The 22,452-nt window shown below is 42.8% G+C and overlaps 1 protein-coding gene across 7 annotated transcripts in view; it reads right to left on the bottom strand.

Moving 5' to 3' along the window:
• JAML (junction adhesion molecule like) overlaps positions 1-22,034 on the bottom strand; it is a 35,268-nt gene extending 13,234 nt beyond the window's left edge. For 3 of the 7 annotated variants that reach the window (XR_002517243.2, XM_009187384.4, XM_021926594.2), the window contains exons 1-4: positions 8,370-8,432; positions 6,152-6,469; positions 5,644-5,798; positions 3,717-3,942 (exon numbers count right to left, since the gene is read on the bottom strand). Coding sequence is in view for 5 of the 7 variants with exons in the window: in XM_009187384.4 (XP_009185648.2) it covers positions 3,717-3,942; positions 5,644-5,798; positions 6,152-6,341 (571 nt within the window). In the remaining 2 variants the exon portion in view is untranslated. Of the gene's footprint in view, positions 1-3,716; positions 3,943-5,643; positions 5,799-5,967; positions 6,118-6,151; positions 6,470-8,369; positions 8,433-20,115; positions 21,033-21,056 lie in introns of those variants that run through there. The other 4 variants (XR_004177336.1, XM_021926595.2, XM_009187386.3 and 1 more) reach the window with 4 other exon arrangements.
• Positions 22,035-22,452: the final 418 nt, after the last annotated feature.

Here is a 22,452-nt window from a genome sequence, read left to right as displayed (position 1 = left end):
AGCTGACCCACCATATGTTTATTACATAAGTCATTTTAAGTGGCCCGTGAAAAAGAAAAGAAGTGGAAAGATATTTCTGATTTTTCAGTAATGCTCTATACAAATCAACCACAAAGTTGATTAAGCAATGAAAGGCAGGGTAGTGTATAAGGAAGACACAGGTCTAGGTCTTAAGTGCACAGAGTTCCTTCAAAAGAGTGTTAAGCAAAGATCACGAGGGAACAGAGTGCATAAGCCACCCTTTTATCCAAATTGTTTCCCTGGGAGAAGAGTAACTTCCTGCCCAGCAGGAGAAATGCACAATAGGAGGAAAGCAAAAGAAAATATTATGAACTCTAAAATCTATGGAAGGAATTATTTTGAAAGCGATAAAAAATTTACTCCAAAGAATACCAGCAAGGAAGCAAACTCCCTTTAAATCTATCAGCACATTAAAAATTAAACTCTATTTTTAAAATGCAATAATAACAACTGAACATTCTGAGTCATTTCAATGCACCAGCCATGTGCTAGACACCCTGTACATGGTAGATCAGTTAGTCATTACAATATTTTGAGGTTTGTATGACTACTCTCCCATTTTGCAGAGAAGGAAAGTAAAGGAGCCCAACGCCACATGGCCAGTAAAAGGTAAAGCCAACATTTAAGCTCAGGCCTGAGCGAAGGCAAAGCCTGAGTTTTCTCACTCACTCTACTGTGGCACCCCACATAAGTAGAAGGATGGCTGATTCTAGAGCAAAAGTAGAGGACATTAATCTAATTATTATTTTCATCTATAGTATTTAAATTAAGAACTATGAAAAAAAGAATTGAAGCAGTAGAATCATAGACTGTCAACTGAAGGGTAAACTTTGTAGAGAAAATTATAGATGACTGCAAAAGACGGAGTTGCCACGTTGGTGGAGGCAACTTACGTAAAGCAAGTTGGAGCACCTTCCACTAGGCAAAATTGTTAGGGGTTGGATCTAGTCCCATTCTATAAAAAAAAAAAATACAGTTTGCTCCACTAGCCACTGGGGAAATATCTGACTACCTCTAACACTGCCCTAGCCTGTTTCTATGAATTCCTCAGCTCTTGAAATTGACTCCTTGCAGTTTCCTCTGTGTCTCTTCTAAGCAGGAAAAGGCTGTGCTTGCATGGGCAAGTGTTCAGGCACAGCATTAGAGACCAAAGGCAGAAAAAGGAAGCAAAAAGAGAATCCTTTGTAATACCAGCAATTTGGGGAGGCTGAGGCAGGAGGATCACTTGAGCCCAGGGGTTTGAGACCAACCTGGGCAATGTAGGGAGACCCCGTCTCTACTTAAACAAACAAACAAAGTCAGGCATGGTGATGCATACCTATGGACCTAGCTACTAGGGAGATTGAGGCAGAAGGATCACTTGAACCCAGGAGTTCAAGGCTACAGTGAGCCGTGATTGTACCACTGCAACTCCAGAGCCTGGGTGACAGAGCAAGACCCTACCTCAAAAAAAAAAAAAAAAAAAAAAAAAGAGAGAATCCTTGGGCACAGGCATCTGATTTGCTTCTTCTTCCGGGAGAACCAGAGCTTTGGAATTAAGAGAAAAATGACAATACCGATAATTAGGAGAGGGGCCAGAGGCCACCTCCTACAACTCCATTTTTTAGAAATTGGATTCAAGCAAGGGATGCTAACTCAGTAACTTCATTCATTCCACAAATGCTTATTAATTGCTTACGCTGTACCAGGGGCTGTGCCCAGGCAAGCAGGGAAGACACAAGTGAATGGGTGTGATGAGTGTCATAAGAGAGGAAGGAAGGGTGCACTGGAGGAGCTCATGAATAAAGCTGGGAGGCTAAGGACCTAAGCTAGCTGCAGGCGGGAAATGGCCCCAGATTCTAGTTCCCTAACTACATTACAAAGTTTCCTGGGGTCACAGACTGTTCCTTCTATTCCGCAATCTTAAAGAATGCATCTAGTTCTGCAGCTTGCAAACTTTTACTTTCATTTATGTATTTTTATTTGTAAGTGTTTATATCAATAAGCAAAACTAAATTTTAGAGACACTGGCTGACATTAGTTTGGATATCATTAGTTTATTATAAAAGAGAGACATGGAAATTATTTACACGATGAAAGATTTCAGAACTCCAGTGGAATGAGTGGCTTCACATGAGACTTTTTCAATAGTGATTTATTTCAATATATATACTTTCCAAGAATCCACCATCTCTAAATAAAGAATGATCCCTGTCATCCAGAACTACTTTGGTGCCTCCATATTCTAGATTCTGGGGGAAGAATTTTATCTCCAGCTTTTGGACTAACTGGTTGAATCTCTCTACCCTTTCCTTTGGAGCCCAATACAACAGCTTCTACAGTTGCTTGCAATACTTTCGAGATTTTTCTGGAAGCATAATGCCTCCTTTGGTTACAGTCTCAGTTGCATTCCTTTCAACTAATATCCAAAGAGGCAAAAAAAAAAACTTTCTAAATGACTCAGGCCACCATAGCTTATACTCTCCCTTTCAAACTGCTTGAAAGCAGCAGAATCCTTATTCAAACCAAATCTTACCTGGTAGCCCAATGAATACAACAGGAAAAAGGAAAAGGACTTTGGTTGCAATGCAGGTGGGAGCCTGGGGTCCTATCTGAGCAGATATGTCTGCTACCAACCCCCTGCCCCGCTTTTACCATTCATGTTCTTTGGAACTTAAGGTTTTACAGAGCACAAATTTTAAAACCACCCATCTACCACTCCCTCCACTTATAAATGGAAAAATAAAGTGCAAAGAGTTAGAAAGATCTGTTCTTTTCTTCTTTTTTTTTTTTCTTTTTTAAGAGTCAGGGTCTCAGCTCTGTCACCCAAGCTGGAGTGCAGTGGTGCAATCACAGCTCACTGCAGCCTCCACCTCCTGGGCTCCAGTGATCCTCTCACTACAGTCTCCCTAGTACCTGAAACCACCACAGTCATGTGCCATCATGCCCAGCTTTTTTTTTTTTTTTTTTTTTTTAGACATAGGGTCTCGCCATGTTGCCTAAGCTAGTCTCAAACTGGCCTCAAGTGATCCTCCTACCTCAGGCTCCCGAAGTGTTAGAATTACAGGTGTGAGCCATCACACCCAGCCTTTTTTTTTTTTTTTCTTTTTTTAGATAGAGTCTTGCTCTGTCACCCAGGCTAGAATGCAGAGGTACCATCATAGCTCACTGCAGCCTTGAACCCCTGGACTCAAGCAATCCTTCTGCCTCAGCCTCCCAAAATGCTAGGATTACAGGCATGAGCCACTGAGCCTGGCCTGCTCATTTCTTTTCTATCCCCCAGAACACCTAACAGAGGGTACCTATAAAATACAGATGTAGCATCAATGTGGATAACTGAGGAAAGGTATTAGGGCATAGTAAAAAAGAACATGGACTCTGTTGTCAGAGGTGCCAGGGATCAAGTACTAGTTATGCCATTTAATAAATATGTGTCCAAAACATATTTGGACACATACGTGAACAAAACATCCTTCACAGGGCTTTTGGGAGGAGGAAGTGTGTTTGAAGTAATAATACAATAATTATCAATATTTTATTTAATAAAATAACTATATTTTTATTGACTGAAATCATTATGATCATTTTTTGAAGATTCACTCTGTGGTAAGTACTTAGCCCAAAGGCTGGCATTTGCTCAAGATAATCAGTTTCCTTGCCTCTTGCACATGGAATCTCTTGCCCCTTGGCCCCTCTTTAAGTAAGCATTTGCGTACCTTTAGGCTCCTCTGGTAGCACATGCAGTACCACCGCCTTCTTGAACACCTGGCTTTCCCCTTTGAGGCGGATTTCACAGGTATAGGTTCCCTGGTCAGCCTCTTGCACATCTTGGAGCAGGAGAGAGCCATCATTGCATAAGATGTCCCCCATCAACTGTACGCGGTTCTGGAAGCGCCCTATAGGCACACTGAGATTGGAGTAATAGTATAGCACATATTCATCCTGAAGGGCAAAACAGTGTTGGAGAAAATCAAAAGAGGTGCTAGACCGAGGAGCCTGGATCCCAGATACTCTGTTGTGTGGGGGCAGCAGAGCTATCATCATGATCATGATCCAAAAGCATTTGGTACCCAGTTAATAAAAATAATGTGCCAGGCAACAGTCCAACTTGCACAAGCTCTGCGGCTCACTTTCTACAAGGACAAATGGAGAAATGTGGTCCACATTTTATTTCTTACAGTTTAAGGTAAAATATAGCACCCACTCTGAAGATCACTCTACGGTTTTAAACTTACAACTCTTGAAAACCATCTCTCATTTTCACCCTAGTTTCTACCACGGCCCCAGATTAGATGGCATTCAGATGCATGATCTATTTTCACTAGTGCTGTGGGTGGTGTTGGCATGAGAATTCCAGGCATGGCCGGCTGGCTGCCACTTCTCTCATCTCTACCCTCCTCCCGGCAGCAGTATCATAACACAAAAGGAGTCATCCACAGGCAATGGTTCTAGGCTGGGCCCTGGGGAATTCTTTTGTTTTTGGTTTTGGTTTTGTATTGTTTTCCTCCGTCACCCAGGCTGGACTGCAGTGCACAATCCACAGCTCACTGCAGCTTCACCTCCTAGGCTCAGGTGATCCTCCCACCTCAGTCTCCCAAGTAGCTGGGACTACAGGCACATGCCACTGCAACCAGCTAATTTTTGTGTTTGTTTTTTTTTGTAGAGATTGTTTTTTTGCCATGTTGCCCAGGCTCGTCTCGAACTCTTGAGCTCAAGTGATCCCCCCGCCTTAGCCTCCCAAAGTGCTGGGATTACAGACGTGAGTTACCACACCCGGCAGAAATTCTTACTCTACTTACACCATGGACCTATCCCTCTTATAAAAATAAAGGCCAATAAAAATTTGAGTGAGAGTAGCGTTATAGGGACAACAGGGAGTGTGCTCTGTTGAGCTACAAAAACAATATTTTATTTGCAAACATTGGGAGTTTCTTGTTAGTAACAAACTACGTGGGATGTTTTTCACAAATGATCCTGATATACGAGTATCTATACAGACTCTCTGATGAGGCTTAATACACTGTTCCTCACTCCAAAGAGCTCCATGAAAGACCCTTACCCAGCCATGCTGCATCTGCTAATCCCAACACTTTAAGCAGCCACAAAGGAGAAAAGGATGATTCCCCAGCACATAAATGGAGCAGTGAAAAACACTGAAAGAATCTGTCCTCCTCCCCACCCCAAAAAAGATTACTGTGTTATAGTTCCTATGCCTAGGTCAGAGCTCTCCTTTCTAGAACCTTGGAATTTACCCCTCTCACCCGCTTCTGCTACTTAACAAAGGGTAGGGATAAAGGAAGGAAACTAAAAGAATTTCATGTGCAAGAACAAGGAACCTCTCATTTCATGTGTGTGTCTCCCATTAGCCCCTTAACTACTTGAAAGGTAAGCATTACCATTATTGTAATTGCCTTCCTCTTCACAGCTCAGGAAGCTAAGATCAGCAAGGTTGAGTAACTTACTTACCCAGCTGATAACATAACCAAGTTCCTGAGCTAGTGCAAGGCCCAGTTCTGATCATCTCCAAAGCCCCAGCTCTTGTAACACCTCCTGGTGGCACCTGATGCCTGACTCTTACACCACTCTGTCCTGACACCAGCAGTCAGGGGCTTCTATTACATAATGATGTTTCCCCCGCGTTACCTTGGCCTGCTCTCCTGATGAGAGAATCCAGTCTATCTTGAATATGCATTTGTCTTCTGTGCTCTGGAAAACACATCCCATCAGAGCTGAATCACCCACATGGACTGTTAGCTCAGCGGGGGAAACATTCAAGTCATTCAGGCCCAAGGAATAATCTATAGAAGTCAAAGGCAAGAGGACACATCATTTAGACAAATACTCTCAACAACAAAAATCAATTTCAATCATGGAGTACTAAACACCCCTCTCCCTGGATGATCCAACATAGACAAAGTCCTCAGAGGCGTGTTCAAAGGCAGCATGGCATCCCTGTCCTCTGGTTACCTATATGGCTCATCAGAAGGGTTCTGCAATCTTCCTACTACAATAAATGCTGTCTGGCTCCCTCCTCCTATCTAGTCCCTTACGCTTTTCTGGAATTCTTCCTCCCAACCTTTCTAAAGAAATAAGGGAAACCCTGGAAGTCTCTCCTTTCTGATCATCAATTTAGACACCCACCTCCACTTACCAGGAAATGGGATGTTCCTTGCTCTTAAGTCTCCCACTGGTTCCCTCTCTGAAAAAAGGACCTTTTGTCTACTTCCTCTTCGTCTTTTAGTTCCTTTACAAAAGCTTATTTCTGCATTTGCTGGCTGATTCTGGCTGTAGGGCAGGTCCTTATAATTAGGCCACCATGGAGCATAGCTTTCCTCCTGCATTTCCACTGTGTTTGTCCTCTCCCTGCCTCACCCCTCCAGCTTTGTCATCAGCTTTCCAGCCTCTAGGTGCTTCACACAGGGACCCCTGTCCATTATCTCTAGGTTGCTCAAGCAATTTCAAGAGGTCACTACAAGAAAAAAACATTACATGGATATTTCTGTTTTCACAAGATATGCTCTATGCAAAGAGACAACAAAATCAAGAAAGATACATTTAGATGCTGCCCAATTCATATCAGAGAAGAGCCAAGTGATGGGAATGAACAGAATATGTGCCAGTCTTTTCATGCAAGCTGTTTCCCTGAGAGAAGAGAGTTAACTTCCTGCCCAACAGCAGGCTCACACAGCAGGGAGGACACAAAAGAAAACAGCAACTCTAAACCCTTCAGAGGGAATTATTTTGAAAGAAATCAAAATTAGCTCCAACAAATATTTGGAATTTTCCTGTAAGGAAGAATTGAGCAATTCCACGTGTGGTCGAAAGTGTAATAAGCGAATTTAATACTAAGAACACTGTGCGTAGAATTAAATGAAGAACTGCTAGGAAGCAACAATAGCCACCAAAGCAAAGAGAAACTGATGTTTGAAGGGCAATCTTAGTAGAGAAACAGCTGAAGAAGATGAGATTTTCTGCAAGAAAAGAAAACCTCTCCACAAAAACTACAAAACCCCCAGTGTCACCAAGTCACCACATACCGGGGTTGGACTAGTAGCTTTCTGGATTGGAGGGCAAAAACCTGCAGGCTGCTCCACAGATCTCTGGGAAAATGTCTAAATACCTTCTGAGATCATTATAACCCTGCTTCTTTGAGAAAAATTCTCTAATGGGCCGGGCACGGTGGCTCAAGCCTATAATCCCAGCACTTTGGGAGGCCGAGACAGGCGGATCACTAGGTCAGGAGATTGAGACCATCCTGGCTAACACGGTGAAACCCTGTCTCTACTAAAAAATACGAAAAACTAGCCGGGCGAGGTGGCGGGCGCCTGTAGTCCCAGCTACTCCGGAGGCTGAAGCAGGAGAATGGCGTAAACCCCTGAGGCGGAGCTTGCAGTGAGCTGAGATCTGGCCACTGCACTCCAGCCTGGGCGACAGAGTGAGACTCCGTCTCAAAAAAAAGAAAAAAGAAAAATTCTCTAATGAACACCATTTTGGTGTGCGTGCATATGTGCATGTTTGTACACACTCTGTATTGCCTAGAATAGGAGCAAAGGCAACCCTGTTATATACTTTGCTGTGTCAGGGTTTAAATCACTGTCCAAAGTTCAAAAAATGATAATAAAGAGAAAAAGAAAAGGCTATGAGAGCAAAGCACCTGATTAATTTCTTCTCCTTCCAGAACTACACCCACAGGATAAAGAAAAAAGCATGGGGAAAAGGATGAAAACCTAGAAACCAGTGGAGATGAGCAACAAGAAGCCCAGTACTTAGGTGGAGGTGTAAAGAGGAGACTAATCTGGTCCGAGGAGATGGCCAGGTCAGGCTCCTCAGAAGTAAGTGGAGCATAAGGGGAAACCTGAAGGGTAAGGAAGCCTTGGGCGGGCTTGCTAGAGTGAAGTGTTGGGAGGAAGGTTCCAGGCAAAGGAAACCACCACAAATTGGGAAAGAGCTCAGTGAATTTGAGGAACCACAAGAAGGCCGGCGTGGCTGTAGCATGAAAACAGCTCTGGGTCTCTCTTTGGTAATTTCAGTTCCTGATTCAAGGCGAACTGTGGTTTTAAAGATAACAATTTAAAGTGCAGGAATGCCACAGAGAAACTTTCTTTTTGTCACGTAAGAGGGTCCCAGAACACCCTTTAGGACCCAAAGCCATTCTGTTTCTAATGGAAACAGGAAGATTCAGCTTCCCAAGAAACCATAAGCTAGCTGGCTTCAAAAACAGCTGCTTCAACAAAACTGTGAAGTTCCACATTAGGATTTCCATCTTCAAGAAACCCAGGGGAATCAAAAACATATCAAATTGGCTTTTAATAATGCACAGAACTTAGGAGAAATCAAATACCCCACACAGTCCCTTAGCTTCTACTTACCCAGTAACACTGGCAGCAGGATGAGTTTCAGTAGGCAAAACATGCTGCTCTCAACTTTTAAACCTTAAGATAAAAGAACAAAAATCAGAAAATCATGTCAAGAGAAGTTCATTAACTTAAAAAACCAATAGTGAAGGACTATATGGAGCAGCCTCTGTTTGAGACACTGGTATGCAGCATTGAACAAGAAAAATAAGACGAGGTCCCAGCTCATTTGCAGTTTGCGTGTAGCGGGAGCTGGGGAAAAAAGAAGCAAATGAATGAATGAGTAAGAAAATACCAGATGTCAGTAAGTGCTATGATGCAACAAAACAGAGTAGTGTTTGAAGAGTCACTTGGGGGCTGCTTTAGATTGGCCGTAAGGGAAGATTAGATGAAAGTTGCTTTTATAGAGGAAAAAAAAAGCAAATGATTGCAGGATGCCCTTGAGATGACAACCCTAGACCTTCCACTACCTGTGTATTTCACACAAACAAAAAATTACAGGATATCCAGTCTGAAATTTCCCCCCATCTCTCCACCTAAATTAGAATTACTGCTTTTTTGGGAGGAAGAGGTGGGGGGCAGGAACAGAGTCTCACTCTGTTGCCCAGGCTGGAGTGCAGTGACGTGATCTCCAGGGCTCAAGCAACCTTCTTATCTCAGCCTCCTGAGTAGCTGGGACTGTATACAGGCATGTTACACCACGCTTGCTAATTTTTTTTGTTGTTGTTGTTAGTAGTAGAGAGGTCTCTCTGTGTTGCCCAAGCTGGCCTCAAACTCCTGGGCTTGAGTGATCCTCCACCTCAGCCTCCCAAAGTGTTGGGATTATAGGCATGGGCCACTGCGCCTGGCCCACGGTGAACTTTTTATCTTTTTTTTTTTTTTAAACTTTTTAAAGGCAGGGCAGTGTGGCTAGAATGAGAATTGGGCTGTGCACTGGACAAAAGTGTGTGTTTGATATGCATGTTATCTCTGTAGTATTCATTTCATTGCATTCACCAGTCCCTGGAAAAGGATTCACCGTTCTACAAACTACCCCCAAATTTTCTTAGCTAAACAGAAGAACCCTGACTCTCAGGAGTTACAGCGCAACCAGTCTTGGGTTCCCACCTACTACTGCGCCCGGTCTCAGCCGCTGTCTTTACCCCCGGCCACCCGGCCACTGGCGAGATTCCACCTCAGGATCTGCTAAGAGGAACGATGTGTTTTTTGCAATAACAGTAAGGTACCCCGCCCAGCTCTGCTGGGACATCTGGCACATACGATAGCCATTTTAATTAATAAAAATAGATTACTTAAGACCTTCCTTAATCGTATTTTCCAATCAACAAAATCCTCTACCTGGAAAATCAGAGTTAAGCTATTCAAGGAAGTTTCTACCTTAGGTCCCACTTACACAGAGAGGTCAGCTGATCTTGCTGAACCTGTTTCCTTGCCATTAAAAGGGATTGAAAAGGAAAGGATCTAATAGGATAATGTAGATAACAGTGCTTTGAAAATGGGAAGCATTACCATGGAAGATTCTTTATATAGATAAGAGTCAGAAACAGAGTTTGTAGCTTTAGGGGAGATTTCAGGTTCTGAGCTTCTACCTTCCTAAGAATGGCAAATGATGAATCAGAATGAACTGGAAACTTAAGTTTCCATTTTTGAACCTTGTTGTAACAATGTGGATAATAATCACACGGAGCCAGATATACCAGGAGTCACATAGATTCCCCTAAACAAAAGAAACTCTAATGAAAACACAGACCTCTCTCAACATAATCAAGACCCCATTCCTGCTCCATGCCACCCACCTTGCCCCATACATACATGGATGAGGGTCGTAAGGGGCTTCCTTTACAGTATGTCCTAACGTTAGTTCATCACGTCTGGGACATCTGTTGCCTTCCCCAGGGAGTTGGTTGTGCTCCCTCCTCTGCCCAGAAAACAGCACTTAGCAGTGGGACATTCCCCCAGCAGCTCACCAACTGCAAGGAGTAATGACTAATTTATGTGTCTGCCACCAACTCAAGTCTGCAGACTCTAAAAGGTAGCACCATACGTGCCTTGTTTATACGTGTGTCCTGGTGCCGTGTTACAGCGCCGGTAAAATGCCTGGCATATACTGGATAAATGCTCATAGCTGACAATGTGACCATTAAGTTGAAATCAACTTAAAGGCATCTTGCAGCAGCCCCCCGCTCCACTCTATTCTAAGAGGAAGCCAGCGACTCTAAAAAGATTCTGAATCTCGGCACTAAATCTGAGTAACTCAGAGCCACACCCAAACCATCTTCAAACAAATTCTAAGAAACATAAGTATCATTAATAGAAGACACTCATTATCAGTCCTACGTACTCAAATGCACCATTAGAACTCGGTGAAGAGAGAAGCAATGATTTTAGCAGAAAAATTACTAAGAGTTTTTTTTAAACGTTCTTCTGGGCTCAGAACTTCCTTTAACTAACTCTTTGATCTTTGGGAAAATCACTGGGCCTTGTTTTCAATATTAAAAGATCAGACCTTTTTCTTAATAGAGCAGCACACTAGTAATCAGTAGTTGATATGTAATAAAGCAGAGAAGGTTAATGCCAGGCCCTGGGTGCTTTGCACATTAACTGATTTAATCCTCACAACAACCCCATGAGGTTTTACAGATGAGGAAATGAGGCAGAGAATGGCAACGTGACTTGCCTGAGAACACAGAGCGAGTGGCAGAGCGAGGATTCAAGCCCAGGCATCCCGGATCCAAGCCTGTGTCTTCGCTACACTATGCTGTTACTCCACATTTGAGAAAGTAACCAATATTTTAGAGCAAAGCTTTTCTGAACTTTATTTGTCAAAAGAAGATTAATCTGTTCCTCCTGACTGAATGGTCTTCCAATCCGCCTTGCTCAGGCCTTCACCCAGTTAACACCTGCTCATCGCTCACATCTCAAGTTAAATGTCATCTCCTCAGGAAACCTCTCCTCAACCATTCATCCCAGGACAGGTCCCTAAGCCACATGTCTTTTTTTTTATTTTGAGATGGAGTTTCAGTTTTTTGCCTAGGCTGGAGTGCAATGGCGCAATCTCGGCTCACGGCAACCTCCGCCTCCCAGGTTCAAGTGATTCTTCTGCCTCAGCCTCCTGGGTAGCTGGGATTACAGGCATGTGCCACCATGCCCGGCTAACTTTGTATTTTTAGTAGAGACAGGGTTTCACCATGCTGGCCATGCTGGTCTCAAACTCCCCACCTCAGGTGATCTGCCCACCTCAGCCTACCAATGTGCTGGGACTACAGGCGTAAGCTACCACGCCCAGCAGCCACATATCTTAATAGTACCTCTACCTTTCCTTTAGGGTATGGGCCACTATGTCTATTTATTTGAGTGCTCATTTAATTAAGACCTGCTCTCTACCTCCACTCCCAAACTATAAGCTCCATGAAGCCAAGAGCCATGCCCATGAACCACCACCCTTCCAGTGCCAGCGTGGTGTGAGATACAGGGACATGCTCAGTAACTACTTGTCAAATGAGTTCATAACACCTTGGACATTTACCAAGAACACTATCTGAGTTTGAATTTCCTAGTTAGTTGACAGATATTTGCAAATTCCTCTCTATATATTCACCAACACACACAAATTCTGAATTTTTTATACACATTTAGCTGAATAACAAAATTCCAATTTCATATATAGATAAATAAAATGAATCTCCATTTTTTAAAAAATCCAGCAAAAATATTCAGAAGCACCTTAAGCACCTTGATAAGAGACACCATTGAAATTCTCAGCTTCTACCCTGCTTCCTTCTCTTTCCAGATACTAATTTATCTCCTCAGCAGATGTTTTGAGATAATTCTCCATAGTAAGTTACCTCATCTGTTGGCCACATATTTTGACCTGAGCTCATGGTTCTTTCACAATATAAATTCTGGCAAATACCTTCTGTCTTTCTAGGGGGTTATGACTATCAGGATCTTCTTTTCTATTACTAATAGTGTAGGGGGATTAAAAATGGGCAAATGGTCTGAACAGACATTTCTCAAAAGAAGACATACAAATGGCCAACATATATATGAAAAAAAATTCTCAATATCAGTAATCATGGAAATGCAAATGAAACCCACAATGAGTTATCATCTCACTCCAGTTAAGGTTATTATCAAAAAGACAAACACACACACACACAAATGCTGGTGAGGATGCAGAGAAAAGGGGACTCTTACACACTGTTGGTAGGAATGCAAAGTAGCACAGCCACTATGGAGAACAGTATGTGTGTAGTCCTGATAAGTAAGTAACAATGAGGAGGGGCCCCAGTTCGGGGAGGGCCCAAGTGTGGAAGAACAATGAACTTGACTGTTCTGAGACAGAGCTAATCAAACAACCTGAGGGCATAATGACTTCTATGGGCACAGTGACCTCTTTCATGGGTAGCCCCCTCCAGCACCACCCTATAAAACTTCCCTTCAGCCCCTGCCTCTTTGCAGACAGCGCTTTCTCTGCTGTGCTGCCCATTACAACCTTGCAACATATTTTCATATCTTCTCTAATAAATCTGCCTTCTTTCCTATGACTGTCTTTGAAACACATTTGCTGCCAGTGACATCAGCCCTAGCTAGTCACTACCCGCAACATTTTGGTGATCCAAAAGGGGATTGCTTGGGGACCTCTCCACTACTCTCTCCCTTGCCTCTCCTCCAACTCCAATATCTCGGTGCACAGCATCCAAGTTTGGAGACAACTGAAGGTCCTGGCCAGGGCCACTCCCCAGTGGACCAGAAGGTCCTGGTGAGAAGTCGTCACCCAACCAGAGTTTGCTTTCCTTTTCAGTTTTCAACGGAAACAAACTCTAATATCCCTCTGGCAACTTATGACAACTGGCCAGGGCCACTTCCTGGTGTGGCCTGAAGGCCAGGGGCTGAAGAGTCTTGTCTGCCTTGCCCAGGAGAGAGGAAAACCCTCTCCTATCTTTTCTGGTCAAAAGTCCCTCTATGTGTCACAATTGGCACACGTGGTTTGGGGGACTCACACCCCCCTCTTTCTCACTCTAACTTCTCCCTGTGAAGACAGGCAGACCTCCTGCTCTGGATGTTCCCAAACTAGGTGGGCTCAAGCAACCTCCGAGCAGTGAGTCTCCCCATTCCCCTCCTGTCCTCATACCTGAACCAATCATCCGGTGCAAGGCCCCAGTGCAAAGAGGTCTTTCTGATAGCTGGGATACCCTTTAGAAAGTGCACCCCAGTCCGTCAGTGGATGTGAGTGGAACACGTTTCCTCAGCGAGAAGCCCCAAGAGAAAGCAGTTTGTGTCCCCAGCAGACATTAGCCCCCAGAGGATGGCTCATCATTTTCCAGTCCCACCATGGGACAAATCCCGTCTGTTCCTTCAGACTCACCTCTGCATTGCATCCTAAAACATTGAGACAAATTTAACCCTCAGACTCTCAAAAAGAAACAACTTTCTTGTGTAATACAGCATGGCCCCTATGCAAAAAAATCCTCAACTTAGCCTCATCAGTCTTTTACAACCAAGAGCAGAATGAGGAGGGCAGAGCTAAGGAGAAAGAAAAATGCAGAGACAAAGGCAGGCTCAATTGTTGGCTGATTTAGAAGCCCTCGGCCCCTCCAGTTGCCCTAAGGACACTCCTCCAGGTAAGTGCCCTCAGTGCAGATGGCCAGGCCACTGGAAGGCAAACTGCCCCAATGGGATACATGAGAAAAAGCCCTTCACAGCTTGCTCCCTCTGCCACAAGCTCAGCTGCTGAAAATAGGACTGTTCTGAGGGCTGAAAGGCCCTGAGGACAGAATTCTAGCCCCTGATGGCCTTAAACTGAAGTGGGCTCTCTGCCCCAGCTGAATTCCAAATCACAACAAAACAAAGCCAAGGGTGACTCTGGAAGTGGCAAGTAAAATTATCCATTTCCCCTTTGAGTTCAAGAGCTGCCTGTCATGGAGACACCTCCTCTCCCCCTTTCTGGAACTACCTTTTGCCTATATGGTAAAAATCTGGAAAATCACTATCTGGAGTTTAACAGGCTTTAAGATTGAGTCACTGTTGGAATTGAGTACACCATTTAAAGGAAAAGGCTAAATTAAAAGAAGGTGCGTAATAACAACATGGCTAGTCCTAGAAAGTTCTCTTGAGCAGTTAAAATTCTTTGCAAGCTTGCAAATGCTCTAAACTCCTCCTGGAAAAAACAACAGCAGTCACCTTGCACTATAGGTCACTGGTCCCCAATCTTTTTGGCACCAAGGACCCGTTTCATGGAAGACAATTTTTCCACAGACCAGGGAGGGTGGAGGATGATTTGGGGATGAAACTATTCCACCTCAGATCACCAGGCATTAGATTCTCATAAGAAGCATGAAACCTAGATCCCTCACATGTGCAGTTCACAATAGGTTCACACTCCTATGAGAATCTAATACCCTTGCTAATCTGAAAGGAGGCAGAGCTCAGGCAGTAATGCTTGCTCGTCTGCCTGCCACTTACTTCCTGCTGAGCGTTTCGGTTCCTGACAGGCCATGGATCAGTGCCAGTCTACTGCCTAGGGATTGGGGACCCCTGCTGTAGCTCAACTACTAGGGCTTTGCCCTCTCAGAGGGGTGCGCTGGGTTCAATTCCTGGCTTCAAAAGTGAGTCTTTTGTGATTTAATCATTTATTGATTCTTTTCCCTTCCATGGACAGCTCCTAATTTCCTGTCTTGAAACTTTTTTCTCTGAGTTACCTTTGGGGCAATTCTAGATCTTGTAAATTGCTTACCATCTCTTTGGAGACACCTTGTGTCTCCAGACACACACGGACCTTGTGCGTCCATATTTAAGTTATCCCCTTACTTAAGGTTTATTAATTTCACATAGGAGGTTACCTTTAGGTAACGATTCAAAAGCCAGAAATATTGGCCATTTGTCCTGGCTAAAATCTGGTAACAAAAGATTTTTAAGAAATTTTTATTTTGAGAACTCCATAGTCAGAAATCAACTTAATTAAAGATGATATTTGGGCTGTACGTATACACATATTGTTTTAAAAGCCCCTGCTGGCCAGGCACAGTGGCTCATGTTTATAATCCTAGCACTTTGAGAGGCCGAAGTGGACAGATTGCTTGAGCCCAGGAGTTTGAGACCAGCCTGGGCAACTTGGCGAAACCCCATCTGTATTAAAAAAAAAAAAAAAAATTAGCTGGGCATAGTGGCAGGCACCTGTGGTCCTAGCTATTCAGGAGGCTGAAGTGGGAGGATCACTTGAGCTCAGGAGGTTGAGGCTGCAGTGAGTTGTGATCGCACCACTGCATTCCAACCTGGCAACAGAGCGAGACTCCGTCTAAACAAACAAAAAGCCCCTGCTCTCCCTCTAAGAACTTCTCAGTCAATGGAATTTTGTCTTGATTCTCCATTTCTGTGTATTTATATGTGTTGTGTGTATAGTATTTATATAAAAGAGCTCTAATTAATTGGCTTAAAAAAACTAAAATCAAGCATATTATCAGAAAAAATTGAAACTTTAATCCCTTTTAGGTCACATGACTCTAATGATTTTTAAAAATAAAGACAGCGTAAATAAAATAAAAAACAAAGACAGTGTAAATAAAGAATGTGTTTTGGTGGGAGGTTATTAAGAAGTCATGTGAATATGGTTTCTGTTAAACAGAATGTAATTTTGTCTAGCTCAGAGGGTTTTAACTATTGGCCTCACCTAAAAGAGTAATGGGACAGCTGGGCATGGTGACTCACGCCTGTAATCCCAGAACTTTGGGAGGCTGAGGTGGGCAGATCACTTGAGATCAGGAGTTTGAGACCAGCCTGGCCAACATGGCAAAACCTCTTCTCTACTAAAAATACAAAAATTAGTCACGTGTGGTGTTGAGTGCCTGTAATCCCAGCTACTTGGGAGGCTGAGGCAGGAGAATCACTTGAACTTGGGAGGCGAAGGTTGCAGTGAGCTGAGATTGTGGCACTGCATGCCAGCCTAGGTGACGGAGTGAGACTCTGTCTAAAAAAAAAAAAAAAGAGTAATGGGACAAAACTGATGGTTTAAGCAACTTGAAAAGGGTTTGTGAAGGGTTAATCTTGTGAAAAGTTCTGTAGGTACAAGCAAGTTGGCTAAGATTTAAAGGGGATTACTTAGCTTTTCCGTAGGTCGAACACTGAAATAAAAGCACACTGATGTAGGGCCAGAATCGGGGCCCATGTGTCTGAATAATGGTTTTCTAGAGAATTTATTTGTTTAACAGAAAATTGTAAAGAATTATGAGAGGTGTGTGGACATTTCACCTTATGGTCAAACTAACTACGATTGTATAGATTTGTATATAAGGTTTTATTATGAATTGGATATAACATTAATAATATACTAATGTAAAGGTGAAATTTTGATTTCTCTCTTAAACAAGATTTTTGCATAATATTTTAAAATAATGAGAGATTTTTGTTTACCTTTCAATAAACAACAGAAAAAGGAGGGGAGAGGAGACAGATTCGGTTGGTGTCACGCTGTCTTTATTGCGACCTGCTTGGAAAGTTGACTCTCCCCTCTATCAGCAAGTAAAGATTTTTTCCTTTTAGAAATTTTGTAGTTATCATTTTGGCTACATAAATGACTTGTAGTGACTCTATACTAATCTTCTCTGAGCAACTCTCCTCCAAATCCTGTTGGGTAATGAGAACAAGTGGCACTCCCCTGCCCAAAAAATCCATACCCCTTTATATTATTTAAGGGACCAATTACCAATCTCCCGCCAGTCCCTGGTAATATCCAAATGCCCCACACCCCTTTGGGGCAAAAATATCCTTTCCAAGATGGGTGCCTGCTTAATGTTTACCCAACTTGTGAATTCATCTTTCCCTCTAATATCCCCGTTTCTCCCAGGAAAGCTACCTAAATCTTTAACCAATAGCTTCAACCTGGATAGTCCTATCTCGGGGGTTTAAAAATAGCCCACACTTATACAGACACACCCTAGCAAGAAATTCAACCTAGAAATCTCTTGAGGGGGGATAACTTCCTCATATGTGGCCCCTTCACAGAACTCGCACAGCAACACACAGTATAAACCTTAACTTCCTAACAAAAGGAAAATATTTTTTTGTCTAATTCAAAGGTTACATATAGGCCAGATGTGGTAACTCACGCCCGTAATCCCAGCACTCTGGAAGGCCAAGGCATGCAGATCACCTGTGGTCAGGAGTTCAAGATCAGCCTGGCCAACATGGCAAAGCCCTGTCTCTACTAAAAAAATACAAAAATTAGCTGGGTGTGGTGGCACACACCTGTAGTCCCAGCTACTTGGGAGGCTGAGGCAGGAGAATTGCTTGAACCCACAAGGTGGAGACTGTAGTGAGCCAAGATTGTGCCACTGCACTCCAGCCTGGATGATAGAGTGAGACTCCATCTCAAAAAAAAAAAAAACCAGGTTACTTATAAAACAAGGTAAAAGGAATGAGGAAATAAGAGAGACATAAAGACAGTTATAAAGGTGAAGGCCAGGTGCGGTGGCTCATGCCTGTAATCTTAGCACTTTGGGAGGCCAAGGTGGTGGAACACTTGAGGTCAGGAGTTCAAGACAAGCCTGGTCAACAGGGTGAAACCCCATCTCTACTAAAAATACAAACATTAGCCAGGCATAGTGGCTTGTGCCTGTAGTCCCAGCTACCTGGGAGGCTGAGGCACAAGAATCACTTGAACTCAGGAAGCAGAGGTTACAGTGAGCCGAGATCGCACCACTGCACTCCAGCCTGGGTGATAGAGTGAGACTCTGTCTCAAAAAAATAAAAATAAAAATAATAAAACAAAAAAGAAGAAGGAAGTTATAAAGGTGAAGAGGTATTTTTGATAAGGAGAGTTATAAAGAAAGAAATTTTATATAAGAACGGATCTTGTGTGATAAATTCTTGTCATAAAGTAAAATGACTGATTGTTAAGAAAGAGGGAAGTTTAGGACAAGTCAGAAAGTCCAAGCCCATCACAGATAGTCATGACCAGTGTAAGTCATGAGAAAATTCATGAAAGAAATTTATAAAAGGAATGTTGTATGTAATTAAGGTATAATAGTCTGTCTAAAATTGGTTCCCTATGCTGTTTAAATTCAAACACTTTTTCATCAAGTAACTTCCAGGTTTTCTAAATGGGCTTTCAATAAGGAAAAATAGTCAGACTGCAAAAGGTTTTTCTTCGCCTTTTCAGTAACTGGCTTAAGAAATAAAATTGTATCTTCTAAAATTCAGCAGTTTCACCTTCAAATGATGCTGTGAATGGGGTATCAGTCTCTCCCCAATGATGCCTGCTACCTTTACCAGTCTCCCCTGAATTCAGTTGGACACCAGTTTTGCCTTGACATGCTCCCCCTCTCTGATGAGACGCTTCCTCCAGCAAAATCCAATATCCGAGGTCCCACAATCCAGGATGGGTCTCTTGACAGATCAACAATCGTAGGTAGGGAGAACTCTATGCCCCTGGTCAGCAGGAAGTAGTTGGAAGATGAGACCTCTGCCCAATGCCAAAGATTTGTCATTGTTGTTCTGCCAAGGGTGGAATGTAGAGTCCTGATAAGCAAGCAACAATGAGGAAGGGGCCCCAAGTTGGGGAGGGTCCCAGGTGGGGAAGAACAATGAACAATTGTTCTGAGAGTAGCTAATCAAACTACCCAAGGGCACAATGACCTCTGTGGGCACAGTGACCTGGTTCCACAGGTAGCCCGCTCCAGCACGACCCTATAAAACTTATCTCAGTCCCTGCCTCTTTGCAGACAGCCCTTTCCCTGCTGTACTGCCCAGCAACCTTGCAAGGTATTTTTTTATTTATGGCTGTCTTGGTAAATACCCTTACCACCCATGACACCAGCCCTGGCTAGTCACTACCCAGGAAAATATGGAGGTCCCTCAAAAAACTACAAATAAACTACTATATGATCTAGCAATCCCACCACTGGACCTTTATCCAAAGGAAAGGAAATCATTATATTGAAGAGACATCTGCACTCCTATGTTTATTGCAGCACTTATTACAATAGCCAAAACATAGAATCAATCTAGGTGTTCAACAATAGATAAATGGGTAAAGAAAATGTGATATATGTACACAATGAAATATTATTTGAGCATTAAAAAGAATGAAATCTATGATTCACAGTAACATAGATGGAAATGGAAGACATTCTGTAAAGTGAGATAAGCTGGGAACGGAAACTTAAACACTGAATGTACTCACTCATATGTGGAAGCTAAAAACATTGATCTCACAGAAGTAAAAAGTAGAACAGAGGATACTAGAGGGGAAGGGACATAGGGAGAGATTTGTCAACAGAAACAAAATTACAGCTAGATAGGAAGAATAAATTCTAGTGTCCTATACCACTTTAAGATGGCTATGGTTAACAACAATGCATAGTTTCCAAGAGGTAGAAGGAGGATACTGAGTGTTCCTAACACAAATAAATGAAAAAAAGTTTGACATGATGGATATGCTAATTAGTCTGATCCGATCACTATACACTGTATGTAGCAAAACACCCCTGTGTACCCCATAAATATGTGTAATTATTATGTGTCAATTTTTAAAGTTACTAAACAGTGTAGGGAAATTGTTCTCCTTGGCAGTTACTACAGAAAAAACATCTTCGGAAAAGAGATATGCCACAATGAGACTACCATACAAGATGCCAAAGTTACCCCCCAAATGACAATATCATGAGACAAAATAAGGGAGAGCTGCTGTCCCTCAGTGTTTGTCCCTAGTAAGGACAACTAACCACTGATCAAACAGACAACTGCACAGCCTTCTTTCACTCACAGAGTGTTGTCCACCTGCAGTGCCGAGTCCTCTCAATCCATCTGCATACTGCTGTGCACTTCTGGGCTCTCAGATGTTTTTAGGTCTCCAAGTCTATATAACCACTCTAAGCCATGCCTCTTAATATGTGCCCTCATTTTCCATTGTTAAGCCATTGAACACAGACTGGTAGGTCACATGGCTTCTGTAACACAGTCTAGGTGACATCGGTTAACTCTCTACACGAATGGGACCCTGGAGGTCCTTATTCCTGCTCCCTGCTTCAGAGTGGGTTATACCTAAACCATCCTGCATGAGCCTTTCCCAAGGTCAGGGCTGTGCTGAGGGTGTAACAAGTATGGACAGTAGTCTAGCTCTCTTGGGAGATTTAAGTCTCGGGCTTCTAAAGGTTAAATATTGGCATGTCTATAATGGGGAGAAGAAAAACAGTGGTATAACTATGTAAAATGATGGATATATTAATCTGCTTCACCATAGTAAACTTTTTACTATCTACACGTATCCCACAACATCATGTTGTTTACCTTAAATATACACAATGAAATTTGTTTAAAAATAAAATTTAAAACTGTCTTCTAAAAAGAAAAATAGCGAAGAAAGAGCTCTGCTGTGAGCTCAAGAACAGCCAGTCACAGCTCTACCTAAACCCATGGGTGACTTAAAGCTGAAGCCTTGTCATCATCACTGTCACATACTCTTATTATGAGGAAACTTTGCTCCTCTTTTTGCTGAGGAGATTCACCTAAGTTACTCTACATGAGAGTAACTGAAACAGCACCCACTAGACTACTTTATGACATCCCCCTCCAGAGATCAAGAGTTCTACAATCACGGCTTCACCATCCTGAGAGACTACCAATTCAACCAGCCTTCAGGACTGGCACACTTCTGCATGAGAAAAGTTCAAATAATGGCTTAAGAAATTCAAAGCAACTGCTTACCCAAGATGAAGAGCACCCAGGAGAGGCAGTGCACTGAAATCTCCCCACAGCTGCAGTTCCCAAGCTCAACTGAAAGACTGCTGCGAGCACTCTAGGTTAGGCTCAGAGCAAACCAAACACGTGCCTTCTGAAGTGGCTGCAGAGATGCAAACAGGAACCTCTAACTCAAGGTTCTCATTTCAGTCTCATTACCCAATTTTTATGTATATTTTCATTCTAAAAAGAGGTGACAAATTCAACCTACTGAAGTGAACCTCACACTCAGACTTCTTCAGATGCCATCTTCCCTTTTAGATGACAAGCCCTCTGAGGGTAGGAGCTTGAATGGCACCAGGCAAGTAGGTGCTGAGAAAGAAATCCGTTTCATGCAAACAAAATACAATAAATGTAATATTAACACAAAACATTCTGTCTTAAAGATATGCAACCTCTTTTATTTTTCCTCTCAAAACAGAGGTGCAACCTCGCCAGGCAATCACCCAATCACTGCTTCCAAAGATATGCCTGCCCAGTCCCCCAACTCGCTACGCAGACATGAGTTTCCTCTGGCCGTGTGATATCAGCATTTCCAGAATACAGGCAGCCATTGATTCCCATAGAGAACCTCTTGGGTGACTTGGACATCCTAGATTAGAACTCAAGGTTTCTTCACTTCAAGATACCTCTCAGTCTTAGTCACTACTTCAAAAATAGATGTTCTCAATGTATGCACCTTCAACCTCGGCTACATTGGCTTGACCTAGGCATGGGCAGACTCATCTTATGGAACTTGTCCTGTATCATCTGAAAAGCTGTTGAACGTTTCCTCCCAAGCACTATGCTGCACGGTACTTTAGAAGTGATGTGCTAGAGAACCAGCAATCTCCACAGTATAAATATTCCCATCATGGCCTATTTCAAGCTACCAACAGTTTAACAACTGGCTTGCAAAATTCCTAAAAAATGTAATACAGGTTGAGTATCCCTTATCCAATATGCTTGGGACCAGAAGTGTTTCAGATTTCATATTTGTTTTCAGATTTTAGAATATTTGCCAAATACATACCAGTTGAACATCCCTAATCTGAAAATCCAAAATGCTCCAATAAGCATTTCTTTGGAGCATCATGTTGGCACTCAAAGTTTCAGATTTTGGAGTATTTCAGGTTTTGTATTTTCAGATTAGGGATACTCAGCCTGTAATTAGCTCTTGCTACGTGAGCTGGTTCCAGCATACCACAGAATCTCTGCGGGTTCTTGCGGGGCTACAGCTCAGACATGACTGGTTGCACAATGCTGAAAACCACTGTTAAATCAAGTTCAGCCTAAGCTGCCTCCTTACATATCTTAAGTTTGGTCTAAAGGTTTCTCTGTACATCATGAACTATAACCTAAATGGAATAGTATACAGACTGTA

This window comes from Papio anubis, chromosome 12 (genome assembly GCF_008728515.1).
Source record: "Papio anubis isolate 15944 chromosome 12, Panubis1.0, whole genome shotgun sequence".
Lineage (NCBI taxonomy): Eukaryota > Metazoa > Chordata > Mammalia > Primates > Cercopithecidae > Papio > Papio anubis.
The sequence above is the reverse complement of the archived record's forward strand: the minus strand, read 5'-3'. Positions and strand labels throughout refer to the sequence as shown.